At 44.5% G+C, this 15,682-nt stretch overlaps 1 protein-coding gene across 1 annotated transcript; it reads right to left on the reverse strand.

Annotated features, from left to right (window-relative positions):
* Window positions 1-297: 297 nt before the first annotated feature.
* Window positions 298-15,628, reverse strand: LOC149329784 (uncharacterized). Its single transcript, XM_089559296.1, has 6 exons — window positions 15,522-15,628; window positions 13,700-13,763; window positions 10,961-11,158; window positions 6,506-6,805; window positions 1,625-1,767; window positions 298-345 (listed from the first exon to the last, which is right to left on the reverse strand). The coding sequence occupies exons 1-6, from the start codon at window positions 15,600-15,602 to the stop codon at window positions 298-300; spliced, it is 834 nt and encodes a 277-aa protein (XP_089415422.1). The 5' UTR covers window positions 15,603-15,628.
* Window positions 15,629-15,682: the final 54 nt, after the last annotated feature.

Raw genomic sequence — 15,682 nt, forward strand, 5'->3', positions numbered from 1 at the left:
AATCGTGGACAGTGAATAGGGATTTTCATGACAGGTCGACACCACAGAAGATAAGAACTTCAGTTATTTAATAGAAAAATAAAGTTAGGCAGGGTTTAACTTCGATTATAGCTAAAGTTCGAGAGATTGCATCTTGACAATGGCCCGTACCGGCCAAATACAGAGTTCGCTGTTGGGCAAATTCTGTTGGGCACGGTCAGTTATGGCATTACGTAGATTTTGCTCCAAGTTCGCCAAGGACTAATTTTTGAAAATGACCCGGTCCGTATTTGGACAACACAATCATGTCGAGCACGGTCAGTTACAGTTGGCCATCGACTTTGGTGCAAAGCGGCCAATGTCAATCTATCAATTATTCAAAGTCAATCTGTTACTATGCTCCGCTCTCAAGGTTCAATTAAGGTAAAATCAGGCAAAGAAGAGTGAGCGTCATGTGTTCTTATTAGAGCTGCTGCTCTATAAAGCAATCTCCAGAGCTATATCGAAAGCTGAAAGGAAAATCAGGAGCACCTCGCTCTTTGAAGCGAGATCAGCGTGTCTGGGAACGCGAAGCTACAAAACATTTATGGCAGAAAATCCCACATTTATAGTGCATGGTAAATCTGTACAACGAAATAGAAACATGATGTTAGAATGTGATAATATCTATCCACATGTCGATACAGGCGCACTCGCACTTCTTGACGGTCTAGGGCCCGCAGATACGCAAAGACAATTACAATGAATTTGCAGCAGTCGGTAGGTAGTAATAAGTAGTTGGAAGAAGAACTTTTGAAAAGCACTGCGATGACATTGAAATAGCAAGGTTAGGTTTAAGCCTAGTTGCGATGTAAAAGTGAACAGAATTTCTATAACTAATACAATATTTCTTAGTTTGATGGATTAATTGCAGAAACATAGATAAAAATGTTAGCGTTTAACCATGGTTATACTCAAACATCGAGCGATAGCATTTTCGTAATCGCCAAAGCCACATTTCGAAGTCACCGCAGGTCGGGATGGTTGTACATCGCTTTTGGTCCAAATCAGCCAAGGTAAACTTTCGGGGGTGACCAGGGTGAAACTTGCTGAAATGACCCGGGTCCAATTTGGGGGTCACCATCGTATCGGGCGCGGTCAGTTACGGTTGGACATCGATTTTATTCCAAATCGGCCAAGGTCAACCTGTCAGTCTGTCAAAGTCAATATGTTGCTATACTGTGCTTCTCGAGGTTAAACCAGAGATAAATCAGGGCACGGAATGGTGAGCGAGTTTTGCGATGAGTAGAGCTAAGGCTCTCAAAGGAATACCGAACATCGGCGAACCTGGCGCCACGTTTCAAAGGGGACGTTCTTAGCCCCCATCCATCCAGCCATACACAAAACCACCGTGGTGACTTCTGCGAAAGGGGTCTGTAGGTGCTCTTGGGTTAAAGGTAGGGCCCCTGATGCATATTTGTGAGGGCAGTATGATTACATCTCTATTGGCGTTATTACACAAACGAAACCCTTTCTTACCTCCAAAATCTGTCGTGATGAAAATTTCTCGGCTGGGCCTACAACAGTGCCTCCTTACGCAGGATGCGACGCTGACTTTATACTCCTTCCAAGGGGACAAAACTAGTGTTGCGCTCTTTTCTCGTACCTTCAGCGCTTTGTATTCAGCGGATGAACTGGCGTAGACCTTGTATTCCGTTGTGTTGTACCAAGGGTCGTTTGGCTGTTCCCAGAAGAGGCGGACGCTCTTTTCCCCGATTTCTGCGATTCGAGGACGTGGAGGTAGGGGCCCTGCACGAGAATGGTAGTGGTGAGGTTCGTATGCTACACGGATAATTCGTGAGTTGTGCGTCACCACTCACATTCGTTGCGTCATCAGCGAAGTTCCGTCTAGTGGCGGCAGTAGGTTACCATAAACTTCGCTATGCTCTGCCGGAATAAATTGCGGCCATTCACACGTGAGCAGAGTTCCTAGTTGCAGTAATAATTTGACGTTACCGACACAGCGTTGCTTTCTAATTTCCCTGGCAAGTTTAAACGAAGCGCGCGAAGTTCTCAACAAATTACACCTAAAGCGAGGAATTTTTTGTTGCTCACTACGGTGAATGAATGCAGATAAAATAAGCCGGAACGCGTTTTTAAATCCATCATATCTCTGGCATTGCACAAGCTAGATAAAACATTTTTCTTCGAGGATGACATCCGGTTAAACATCTTCTAGTTTTGCTGAATTTACTCACGATGAAAACAGTTTTTTTGTAATCCCGTGTGTCTGGCCACAACGTACAGAAATAGTGCATATAAAAATGCTGTAGTGGCTAAATAAGGAAAACTTTTAGTGTGGAAGGAGAGCACAGAAACTTTCAGTGGCTACGTAAGCGTACTGAAAGGAAAGCTAGACAGAGGGAGCATTAAGCACCTTCCGCACGCTGAACAAAGTGACTCTTAGCACAAGATGGAAGAGTAGACAGTGGCAAAGACACTCAGGTGTGCCGCATTTAAGATATCTAACAGCTCTGGTCAACAGCATTTTTGAACGGAAACTAGTTCATGAACGCATTTTGTTTCATATGTTATAATATTCAACTATAATAATCAATATATCCGCTGGTCTCCCGTCGGCAGGCTTGAATATTTTTTGCTATTAACCCTTTTGCTATCATCAACAGTGTTTCCCATTGATTTTCTATGGCATTCTTAACTCCTCGATGCGAGTGATGGAAACACTGTAGAAGATTTTGCAGCACCTCGAATGAATGAACAACAACCTTCAATATTTCCATAAGAAGACCCTAGAGTATTCTAATATTCAAAATATTGCCCAAAATGTTGGACATGTGCTAAGACCGACTTTGGAAATGTTTTTGAGGCCTGCAGAACAGCATCGAATAGGAATAAGTTCAGGACTATCTAGCGTGACATCTTTGTAAGTTTTAAATAACGAAAAAATAATTCACATTCTTTGCACATGCCTTAAGAAATAGACCTTTTCAGATTGCAGCGCCGCGCCATCCCCTAGCGGATCCGCGCAAAGCATGATGGGAGAAAGGAGCGATCGCCTCCCGCGTCGTCTGCTGTCAAGCGTGTTGCTGTGTGGTGCCATCGTGTGCAAGCCTTGGAAACACCACAAAATATGTGGTACGCATTTCAACACCAGCGGGTGCAAGGGATACATGGATCGTCTCCCCACGATCTTTCCACACCGAGTGTATGCGAAGCGGACGCCTGCTGTGATTACGGGTGAGACTATCGCTTCGAGAGAAGACGGTTGTCTGCTGCTAATGCTTGGCCAACTTTCCCCTTTCATCGTACATAACATGCATATGAGCGCGATCTTATGCAACATCACATCACACGTCCAAGCGGTGACTGAAGCGTTGGCGGGGAAACAACTTCGCCCTCCTCTCGCACGGACACTTATTCGCGTCGGAAAAGGCATACATACTATTGCATTCCGAATAAATGGCAGCAACATTTCACGCATATGCAGTTCCTGATGAAGTTGAAACAACACGCGCCCGAACGATCAGTGCAAGACCAAGCTGTCTGATGGCTTGTCAACAGCAGCAGCAAAGAAAAACACACCTGGAAGCTATAACACGCCATAAACGAAAAGGGCACACGAATTTCGGGCAGCTGGGCAGCAGAGGGACGCGGAGCGATGGGCACATGCGAATCTCCAAGTTCGGCTGGTGACCGCGGGGCAGAGGACGTCTCGACTAGGTACGGCCAGGACGCCACCACCGGCAGTCTGAAGGCCGTCCGCAATGCTGCTGCATAATTTTCGTTTTTTTTAGGCTTTTATGAATAAAGTTTTTCACCAACACCATGGGCATATGAGCGGCAAGGGCTCTGCGTATACATGGATTGGGCGAACGCCGGTCTTTGCGTCTACTGGTGCTCGGCTGGTGATCCATGGCCGCGGAGCGCAACATCGAACTGTGTCATGCTTACTGTGTCAACCAACTGTGTCATGTTTAGCAAATAGCTGGTGTTCTGTCTAAGGGAGTGCTTGAAGATAATATTACAGCAATAAACATTTACCGCGTCAGCATGAAATTTCCCCAGGAGTGCGCCGATGAGGACGACTGCACTCATACTGCTGTTTACATCGCTGGGTATGAATAGCTTGTGCTCGTTTGCAAGACATAAAACGAAATACGCGCTTTAGTTCTATTAAATAATCCCTTCTCTTCAGTACCGGTTGTACCGGCGCTTGTTTACGCAATGCGACAATCTGTGAGAAGCGCCGACGCGATCGCACGCCTGAGAAACACTTGACAGCCGGGCTGTTGGCATTGCGCAAGACCGGCGCTTCTCGCTTCTTGTCGCGGCTTCCTCCGACGTGACCAGTACTTTATTTTAAACTACTTTATCCAGAAGTATGTTTGGCGACCGTTCCCATTAACTGAAACGGCCTAACTTGCTATCCACAAGCTAGCGACGGCGACGACTGCTGCTGGAAGTAAAGCACGGCTCAGCAGTATGGGTCACACCGGCGTTTCCCGTTAATCATATGCGTGCCCTGCGATGTAAGCAATAGTTGATTTCAGGTCACTGTTGGCAAAACTACACTCGGTGACCATTTTCATTCGGTAAAGCTTGTGATTCGCTCTTCACAGCCGCCGTAATCAGATCCAACCCTGCGGACTCGCTAGGCCTAGTAGTCGCGGAAGGGAAGGGAGTCGTCGTCGACGGAGAAATTAATTTGGCAAGCGCTTATCACTTGGTGAGTGTTCAGGTGTGCACATGTGAAATATAGCCGTTCGTTTAGCTCATTTAGAAGCGCGAACATATTCACATCGCCGCCTCATCACCATGCTTTCGCTCAGCCGCCGACAAGGCTGACCGCCAGCCGATCGGATTCGTCGGGTTCGTTGGCCTGAAAAACTTGTCCCACTGCAATCATATCATAGCAAACTAGATATTTCACTATAATCACATTCTGCTGTTGAGCGTGATATATATATTTTGTCGTTGTCGAACTAGTGTGACCGTCGTCGTCGTTGTACACTGAAAACGACCTGGGGCTTTCAAATGCGTTTGGAAAGTGTCATGTAGCGCCGCGCACGTCCGTCGAATCCGAATTTCATTCCAATTCTCGAATGTCATTCGAACGTTCTCGTGTAGCACAGGTATAAGAAACAGCGGTGGCGACGAGATGGCAGAGAAAGGCTTCCCTGTGATCAGCCGCAGTCGGAGGGACGGCCGAAAAGACGCGAGAGCTCCGTTTTCCCAGAGTGCTTTGCGCGGCCGCTTGGTGGCGCGGCGGAATTTGTGAAAAGGTCCATTGCAAACGCACATGGATACTACATAAATGATTCCAAGTGACTGTTCGTCTCTCTTCGGCAGCTTTTCGTTACTCGGTCATACTTTCTCATTAAAGGCTTGGCTGCTTTTAGTATTGTCCCACAATCTTAGGCTGTTATACGGCAGAAAAGATCTAGTAGGTTTCAGTGTTTTTAATTCGTGCCTTTATCATATAAAATTGCATAGCAATGCATGAGGCATATAGCACTATACTGCTCCGATATTCGTTCGTATCCCCTAAAGTATGACACAAAACTACCAGTTTTTAGTTTATCGTTGGTAAGCTTTGTTTAGAATTGCTTCACTGTGCTTAACATTTCATAGAACTGGTAATTTTGTTCAGACTTCTAGGCGTGATCTGAGGCGTAACAATGTTAGTCTTTATGAATAACGCTTAAAGAAGATCAGCCTGGTCTGCTTCGAGATACCAACCTTCAGAAATTTCTAACTGAACCAAATATCAAGGCAGGAGAAGAAGCAATACAAATTGAAGAGCAAGGGGTCTCTTCTCGCACCGTTTGAAAGCCTTGCTTGAAAGGGCCAATAACCCTGAAAATTTGGCACAAGCCTGGAAAACTCACCAATGTAAGGTGACTCAAGGCACATGCACGATTATATTGAGAACGTTGAGCCGGCATTAAACAATTGTTAACTTGGACTACGGTGTCAAATTTATGCAATTGAAAAGGCTGAAAAAAAAAACAAGCAAGCTGTTCAAGGGTTATAAGATTCGCAATTTGTAGTCCGCTCATTTCTTGTCACACGATCCACTCTTTCATACAGCGATAGATATTCCGCAGCTGCTGCAATACTTTGTAAAGAAGAAGGACGATTTCAGAGCAACTTGCCAAGTGTCTTTATAACAAAAGAAATCAAAGCGCATGATTACACAGGGAGGTAATGCGTGGTGCAACGAGTAGGACGAAAACTCTAACGTGTAGCCTGCTCCCTTTTTCTCTATTCCTATTTGTGAGCGGTTAGATTTTCTCTCCACTTCCTATGTTTCTGTACGCGTTGATGTGTGGCCAGCTGTTTAAGTAGTTTCTTTTTGTGCACTGTGGTGCAAAGAAAGTTAAGTATTCTTTCTTATAATCATTGGCTGTGAAATCCATGATTCGCCACTGAATTGGCTTCGATGTAGTTGGTGTGCAAATTTATTGAGGTTATTGTGAAACGAAATATACGGTCCTCGCTAAAAGAACAAGAAAACGATACTCACCCTCTCCTAAAGTATCGAACTCCAGTTTCGCCACAGGCTCGGAGATATTAGATGCGGTCCCGTTCTTTGTTACTAGTGCCATGACAATCAGAAAGCGACCATACTTTTGTAGGAAGCCAACTGTCCATTGTGTTGTATTAATTGGAAGCGTCACGTTCTCCACCTCCTGTGTGTCTTCAGATGTTATCTCGAAATAGAAGGCGTCGTAGGAATCTTCAGTTCCTTCCAGTGCATTCCACCCGAATCGCACAATAATGTCTTTGGCGATGCTGTATGATAAGTTCCAAAGCGGTTTCACCACTGAAATGACAAGCGAAGACGATGAACACACAGCTGTGCGCTGCGTGCGTCAGCTTCCTAAAATTAAGAGGATATATGTATGGTGCCAAACGGAGCGATGCCTGGACCACGTGATAGCGAAAGTACTCTCGGGATTAATCTAGCGCATACTCTACACCAGGCGCTCAGCCGGGAGTAGTTTAAAGTTAACTCTCAAAGCTGGTTGTTCAAAGCGCTTGCGGCAGATTGAACACGAGGAACGGAAATCGGAATAAAAAATGTACACACCGTTCTGTGATCTTAGTAAAGTTGCTGAAGAAGAACACGATAACTTATATAACATAAGATTATAAATTTAAACTTAAGCTTTGACTCTCAGCAGGAGCCTTCTAACATAAAATACACTTTTTGAACAGATAGGAAAGCGGTTGAAAAATTCGACAAGCCGGCACATTAAACTAGCGAATCGCACAAAAGCAGAGAGAAGAAAAATGCAGAACGAGATATATTGAAGAAAGTGATTCAAGAATGGCGCATTTTTGGCCGATAGACTTGGGCGCTTACAAAATAACACAAACCCAAACAAGGCACTCTACAGCAAGCTATATGTCTCAGCATACAGCAGCAGACACATCCTGGCTGTGCCACTCAGCCTAGGGTCAGCCCGTTAACGCCTATCGTTCTGAGGCTTTGTTTGAAATAGTAAAATCCTCCTTAACCAGCTAAAACTTGTTATACCATCTTGAATAAACGCGCTAAACTTTTTACGAACAACAAAACATAACGAAGACAAACCAAAGACTGCAAACTGACAACTAGTTTTTAATGGAACAGCATTCCTGTTATACAGGAGGTACACAAGTCCTTCCTATGGCAGACTAAAAAAAGGCCAAAGGAGAAAGAAGAGAGAACAAATACCGAAACGATGAACAGCATAAGCTAGACTATCCAACGGAACGAACTCATCTCGATAGGCTAAGCAATTGCATTTCTTTTGCTGCCAGAGACTACGAAAAACTTCTGATGCACTTGTTCGCCTCTGCCGATGGCTTTCCGAAGGCTTCGGTTATTTCCCTTTTTGTTTTTTTTGTTTTTATGGGATAAAAGAGCGCTTCAGTCAAACTGTGGTATGCATTCATCGCAGCGGTTACAATGGGAGGCGAACTTTCCTGGGTGAGTGATGGCGGGCAGTTGTTGGCAAGCTCACTAAGGGGTTTCTTTTTATGCAGCGGTTTGTATGTCCACCGTGCTTCATTGCGCGACACAGCGGCATGCAGTTTGCAGCACCTGTGTCACATTCAAGTTGTTCAACATTGAACATATTGAGAAAATAAATAGAGAGGGAAACACCCGCACTCTTCGAAATCAAACCTGTAGGGGCTGGCAAGTTAAACAGCAACTTTTCGTTGTCCCTGTCAGCAAAAGAAGTGCAATTGATTGGGGCTATCGTGATGAATGTGTTCTGTTGTGTACACCAGCTTGTGTTATTTATCGTTCACTTTTTGTTCGCGCTGTTTGTTATGTCTTTGTTCTGTTTTGTTGTTCGTAAAAAGTTAGCTCGTTTCTACACGATGTACAACCAACTAAGCGAAATGTTCGAGCTCCCTCAAGACCAGTTTTGTCTGGGGCAGCCGACAACGGCTGATATGAAGACCATGGTAGTCCCGGACCAAGGAACGTCGAACTCCTGCTTACTATCTTCATCCCCCTAAATCTGTTTTTGCACTCAATAAATTCATTCCTTAATTCACCGACAGAACAAAATTTGCGTATATTCAAGGGCATCTCTTTGCTAGTCACTGCAAGGAAGGCGGGCCTTTTGAACATTTTTAAAGTTAATGCAAACTCTAAACTTAGCGCTTGCGGACTGTTCATGACACAAGACCAAGGCTTTCAGGGTTCTAAGACGTTCATGCCAATGCATATTAAGCCGTCGCGGTGGCTTGGTGGTTATGACACCTGGCTGCTGACTTGAAAGACGCGGCTTTGATTCTGGCCGTGGTGGTGGAATTCTGATCCAGGCAAAATTTTACAGGCCCGTCTTCTGTGTGATGACAGTGCACGTTAATGAACGCCAGGCGATCGAAATTTACGGAGCCCTTCACTACGGCGTCACACATAGTCTGAGTCTCTTTGGAACGTTAAAGCTCCATAAATATAAACATGAAGAAACTAAATCTTGATGATGCGCGTGCCCTTCGCTGGTCTCGATTACAGGAGTACTTCGTCAGGGGGCGCACACATGCGGATTCGCCCGATTCGGCACTCGCTCGCATGGGGTGTCTTCATTTTTTCACGACAGTACATACAGCTTCCGAAAGCGGTAGCCTTCCTTCTCTTGCCGCCTCATAAATCTTGAGGGAACCACCTTAAGGGCATGACGCGATAGAGATAATTGGTCCCTGCAGCGGCTGGGGTCCTCTTTGCAATCACTTCCCAGACATGCTCCCTCTTTACATTCATAGAGCGTAGTCCTCATGGCACTCCTAACGTAGGGGAGGAGCGGTTAAGCTATGCGCCACTGCCCTGGGAGGTGGCTGTTTCTATCCCAGCTGCCGATGGGGTAGCCATCAGTGGGGCTGCTGAGAACAAGGTTCCTCTCCTCGAGCAACCTCTCGCGACAAAAGAATACATTCACTGCTACCTGCCCACGGTGTGCAGTGGACAGTGCGCTCTCAGTCGGGTGGGTAGGTTACCAGCTTCCACCGTATGCTTGTTGAGATGACGTCACAACGTCACGTGACCTAAGTGGAAGGTGGGTCACCTGCTTTTACACTCACAACGCGGACTCCGGATTTTTTGCAGGAAGGGAACCTTAATACTACCGCGTTTATATGGAGTTGTCTAAAAATTGCCGCTAGCGCTGGGCTGTATGCCCAGGGTGATTTCGCTGTGTCTCTGGCGTTGTACACACGTTGCGTTCATGCTGCGCCATTCATCGTGAATACCGCCTAATGATCATCTGACAAAGTTTTAATACTCATATTCTCGCCGTACGTCCTTGCCTATTGGCTTTGACATTAAGGAAAAGCATAATGAACCGTTGGTGTAATTGCATCTATTGAGTTGATTTGCAGTGTGAAGCACCTCCGTCTGGCGACTAGCTGTTTGCTTAGCTCATTTCGTAGCGTTTATCGTACCGCGTGAATCCTACCGGGCAGTGTGAATGCTAAAAGATCAGTAATACAATGGTGAGGTTTGACGCATTTCTTCTACTTGACAAGTTTAACATTGCAACTGCCAGGCATCGGAACCAGCCTAACAAAAGATGATAGCTTCCCGGGGGTCATTATTAAATGCCCCTCTTGAGCATAAACACAGAAGCTGGAAGACCTATTAGGAAAGGACGATTAAGGTGGCCAGTATTACAAGGTAATTTTGACGATACCTTATTGTCTGCATACGATGAAAATGCCTGCAAATAAGGCGCGTAGAGAATTTCAGGAAATAAATTCAGAACTGCTCCACTGCCTGCCATTTCGCCAAAACGATCACTAAAATCGTAGGCTTTTTTGACCTTAGGGCGAGCTTCTCATGTATTTTTCGATCGGCAGGCCTTCTGCATCTATAATGGTGCACGCTTTGATCATTCTTTGATCAATACCCAGGAAAAGGTGATTCTGCAAGCATGTTGTCATTATAAACGAAAGCTTTACTACGCCATGTTCTACGAGTTTTACCGGCTCCGTCACTTTGACCTTCAGCGACTTTCAGCCACTCCGGGGCTGCGCTGGCTTGACCATGTGACTAGCCACGTCACTCGCCGCAGTCGGAGCCGCGGCGCATGCGCTCTCACGCTCTTACACCCCGTGACTCTTCGCGCACTTGGCCGCGGTTTAAAGAGGAGCACACCGCTCGCGTATTGAGTGCGCGCTTAGCCAAGGATCCGAGCGAAGCTGGGCCATCTCGTACACGTTGGACGGAGGACTTTACAACGTCATAAGGAAGCAACATCTGACCACCATGCGGATATCTCTCGCTTTCGCTTTGTATAGCTAGGTTTAAAAGAAATCAACCTTGAGCAGTTCTACGCAATGAAATGAAAATTAGTGGCATTTTTAAACCCCGTACCACAAGTGATACGCGGTGAATTACAGGTTTAGAGTTGTGCTCTCTTTAAGCACTTAACTGAGAAGTTCGAGATTTAGGCACCGTGTTTACAATATTGAATCGTACCCATGACGTCGTTTGTGCGGAGGTTGCTCGTGTTGTATCCAGCGACAGGCCTGTCAACGTTGTCTTTACCGAACACCTTGTCAATGACCCACGCCGGTTCAGAAGCGATTTTCCAGCTTGTATCATTAGGAGCACCAGACCGAGTGTAAGTTGTCCAGCTGCGATCCTCAGTGGCAGTCTTCAGGATTTCACTTGGTGCTGTGAGAAAGCAAGCAGCAAAGGATATATGCTACATTAATCGGCGGTGCCAAATCAGGCGTGGACAAATGACGCTTATAGTATGCGCTCGGAGTATCAACGTAATGTAGAGGAAGCGGACATAGGGTTCTTATGGCTGCAGTGAGCTTTCGTCAATAATAACTTTTTAGGCATTGTACCAGTGTCCATAGAGCGGTCTATGTTCAGAGTAAGCATCGCCTATGTTTACACTGCAGCATCAGGGCTTGCTTTTTTATTTGAGTTGTTAACAGTGTTAAATATACGAAAAAGGTTTTTAAAACATGATTGGAGGACTTGTCACAAAGCACCATTCAAGATATACTTCCGAGGACCCTATGGCTAACTGTCCACAAGCAAGGAACTAAAACACGAAGTAAAAGTTATTATGAGAAAGAACACCCGGAAAGGAGCTAAAAATATACAACGGCTGACTTTACTCTTATACAGTGGTTCACACTCTTATCTGGAACGCTCGAGGCAAGAACTCTCTTCTGCACTGATGACATTCGCGCCACCTAGTGGGTCCACACCGGTGTAAATGACATTATTATAACACATTTCGAGCAAGTGTGCCTGCACAATATGGCAATGTTTCGAGTTCTACGCACTCGTAAATGCATTCGAGCGCTCTAGGTCGGTCTGTGAACGATTGTACTGCCCAATTTTTCGGGATGCCTCAATTGGCAAGGAAGTCGTTATTACGTAATCGAAAGAAAAGAGTGCTCCTCAAGAGCTATGACTTTAGATGCGGCGCTCCATGTACGCCTTTGCTTAGAATTTTAAGATCATCGAATGTGTCAGGTCACAGGTGCAAAAAGGAGAGAACCGGCGATTTTACTAAAGCGACCATAGCAACTCCTCAAGTTGCTGAGACCGATTTAGTAAAAATTGTTAATTATTTCATTCGAGAATGATTCCAAATAGCCTTCGGGTGCGAAGAGTCACCCGCAGTGGTCTCATTGGATAAACAGAGGTGCTCCATAAAGTTCGTAAAAATTGCTATAGTAATATTGCAATATAAAATTGCTATATAAAATTACAATTACTATAGTAATTGCTATAGTACAGTAATTCCTTTATTTCTTCAACTGACCTACACCTTTCGTTCGCTCGAAAAGGCGTTGGCGTAGTAGTATTCGGCACCGCGTGTCGCAGATAATCGTATCGTGGCATTTTCTGGCTCTAGTGATTAGTTATTGATTGGTGTGTGACAGGTGACGAAGTGATAATGAAATTATTATAGTCAGTTCAATAATTGAATCAATGGAGAAATGAAAACATGAAAAACTTGAAAAACGGAGGTTCAGAGGGGTCAGAATACTCAGAATTAAAAAGGTTTGAACTTAGTAATTAAGATTATTTAGAGTGTGCAATTGAAGAACAATATATTAATTCAAACAATTAAAAAGGATGAAATATAAAGTTCAGAGGTGTTTCCAATGGGGAAGGCGTCGCGCCAAACGGGCGCTAGCGTTTCGTGGATTCCCTGGAAGCGCTGCAAAATGCTGTCACGTTCCTCTGCTAGAGGCGAAGCTTATGTCCTCAAATTTTTAATTAAAGCAAGTGAAAAATGACCAAACTGAGATACTGTTAAATATTTTTATCTCTGAAAAAATTTTCCGGCCTCGTAAATAACGTTTTTCTGTTCCTAAATTGCGTTTCAAGGAACTGGACTATGCTAATAAAATGGCTTGTGCAATGACCTCTGCATCTTGCTGATGTGCTAAGTCTATAGAAATTCTAAATGCGGTATTCAAATGGCAATTTAGTCAGTGCTGCTGAATTTATTATTTGGGCTTAGGTGCTGTAGAACTGCTTTGCAGCACCAAATAGAGAAGACAGAAGTTTCCACAGGAGTGAGAGAGTTTTCCCCTGAAATTGCATGCTGCTGTTTTGTGTACTATTTCAGATGCATATTACATATTCATTTTCAGGAGGTTAATAAAAAAAATGTTTTAATCTACGGGGATCTCTACTGGGTTTTCTAAGTGCCATATTCAAAAGTAATTACACATATGCCATGCCTATATGACATCATACGCTTGAAATACTGAATAACAACAAAAGAATTGGACTAACACTGAAGAAGTTTCGCGCACATCTACAACTTATTGTATCTGCGGCATAGTTTTGCCAAAGGTAGCTTTAGATCAAGCTCCGGAGTGGGTTCAATGGCAACGTCACTGAGAAGTTGAATTCCCGGCCGAAAAATTATGGAGTAAGCTTACACTTGCACGGTTGAAAATGTAGTAACATGTAGTTAATCCACGCATTTAAAATGTAGTTAATCCACGCATTTGCTGAAGTTTCCCGTCACACTCATACTGGGCACTAAGAAAAGCTGCTTATGGTGCGCGGACAAATGTTCTACTAGAAGAGACACATGTAAAAGGGGGTAGCTGCATTACGAGAAAAATATTATAGTAGACCGTACAACAAGGCCGGTAGTATCTGAGCTGGGTGGCGCCAGCAAATGAATAGACGAACACATGAATGGCGAAGTGCCAACAAAATGCTTACTTTTTTCTTGTGTCAACTTATGATGACATTCGCTGTCAACATCGACGACATGTGGTGGATTTATCTGTAATAATATAAAACATAATACTTTGTTCAAAAAGATCTTGAAAGTTTTATAGCGTTGCACGTTTACCTAAAATGTTTTCCTGGGCAAAAGGGAGTTTAAATTCAAAAGTAATCGCCACTGGCGTGAAATGCTTCCTGTCTCGTGGGTAAATTGCTTTTCCTATTGCACTGCCTTTTATTTGGTTTGTCGTTTCGATTGCTGGGAGATTAATATTTTTATATTGTATTGCTGAAAGATAAGTGAATAGAAAGCAGCAGAAAAAAATAATCACGAGTCGCTAGTGGAATCCGAACCCATGATCTCCGAACTAATTGCATTTACGAAAGGAAATGCGTTGAAAACTGCGCAGCCGGTGCTTAAATAGAGCAACAGCCGACGGCGCTTGGTGGCTGCAGGAAGACGTTGCTGAAAATGAATATTCATTGAAAAGGACTGCGCTTGTAATCTTCCTTTTGAAAAGTGGATTATCTCCGTCTACGGTAGAAATGTGGGCAAAGAGGCACGCTAATTCTTAAAAGTTACGCGTTCAGGCAGAGCAAACTTTGGCCCTCAATCATCATCATCATCATGAGCCTGACTACGCCCACTGCAGGGCAAAGGCTCCTCCCATGTCTCTCGAATTAACCCTGTTTTTCTCCTGCTGCAGCCACCGTATCCCTGCCAACTTCTTAATCTGATCCGCCCACCTAACTTTCTTCCATTCCCTGCTACGTTTGCCCTCTCTTGGAAGCCACTTCGTTACCCTTAAGGACCAGCTGTTATCTTGCCTTTGCATTACATGACCTGCCCAAGCCCACTTCTTCCCCTTGAATTCAACTAGGATGCCATTAACTCGCGTTTGTTCTCTCACCTACTCCGCCCGCTTCCGATCTCTTGACGTTACACCTATCATTTTTCGTTCCATAGCTCACCGTGCTGTCCTTACCTTAAGCTTAACCACTTTGTTAGGCTCCACGTTTTGGTCCCGTAGGTGGGTACCGGTAAGATACAACTGTTGTATAGTTTTCTCTTGAGGGATATTGGTAAACTGCCATTCATGATCTGAGAGAACCTGCATGTGCGCACCACCCCATTCTTATTCTGGTTATTTCCTTCTTACGATCCGGATAAGCGGTCACTACTGCCCTAATAGACATATTCTCTTACTACTTCCAGCACCCCGCCACCCATTGCGAACTGCTGTTCTCTTGCTAGACTGTTGAATATTACTTTGGTTTTGTGCCTGTTAAATTTTAGCCCCACCGTTCTGCTCTGCCTGTCTAACTCATTGATCGTGATTTGCAGTTCATGTCCTGAGTGACTTAACAAGGCAATCTCATCAGCGAATTGCAGATTACTTAGGCATTCTCCATTAACTCTTATCCCCAACTATCCGAAATATTGAAAGCTCCTCTGAACAAGAAGTCAAGCGAATTGGTCAATACAATTAATTCCCATTGCTTATCGGGGATTTGTTTGGCCGTTCTTAGCTTCCGACTTAAATCGCGACCTATAGCTTTCTTCTTCGCGAATATTTTGTATAGATTACTCGGCGCTTCAGATCTAAAAAATTCAGGTCATTTTGTGAAATCATCAGTGAAAAATATTCATGACAACAGCCGGAGCTGGAAGGTCTAGCGAGGTAGGGGTTGTTCTACTCTACAAGTGAAACTCAGCTGGAACTTCACATAAAAATATTCATTTAATTTTCACAATGTGTCAAGACACTATGAGCCAGATCTTCACCATAAAACAACGGTCCTATGATTCACTCACCCTTACAGCAGTTTCAACAGCTCCATTTAGGATGTTCGCAGTGAGGAACAGACATTCTGCAAAACTGAACTTGCGAGCCATATCTGAGCGCCTTTTCTAACGGAGAGCGTGCATCGTCTGATGCCTGAGACGGTGTGGCTTTTTGCAAGAACTCCCTATCT

Source organism: Amblyomma mixtum, chromosome 9, assembly GCF_055824585.1.
Source record: "Amblyomma mixtum isolate Tamu chromosome 9, ASM5582458v1, whole genome shotgun sequence".
NCBI lineage: Eukaryota > Metazoa > Arthropoda > Arachnida > Ixodida > Ixodidae > Amblyomma > Amblyomma mixtum.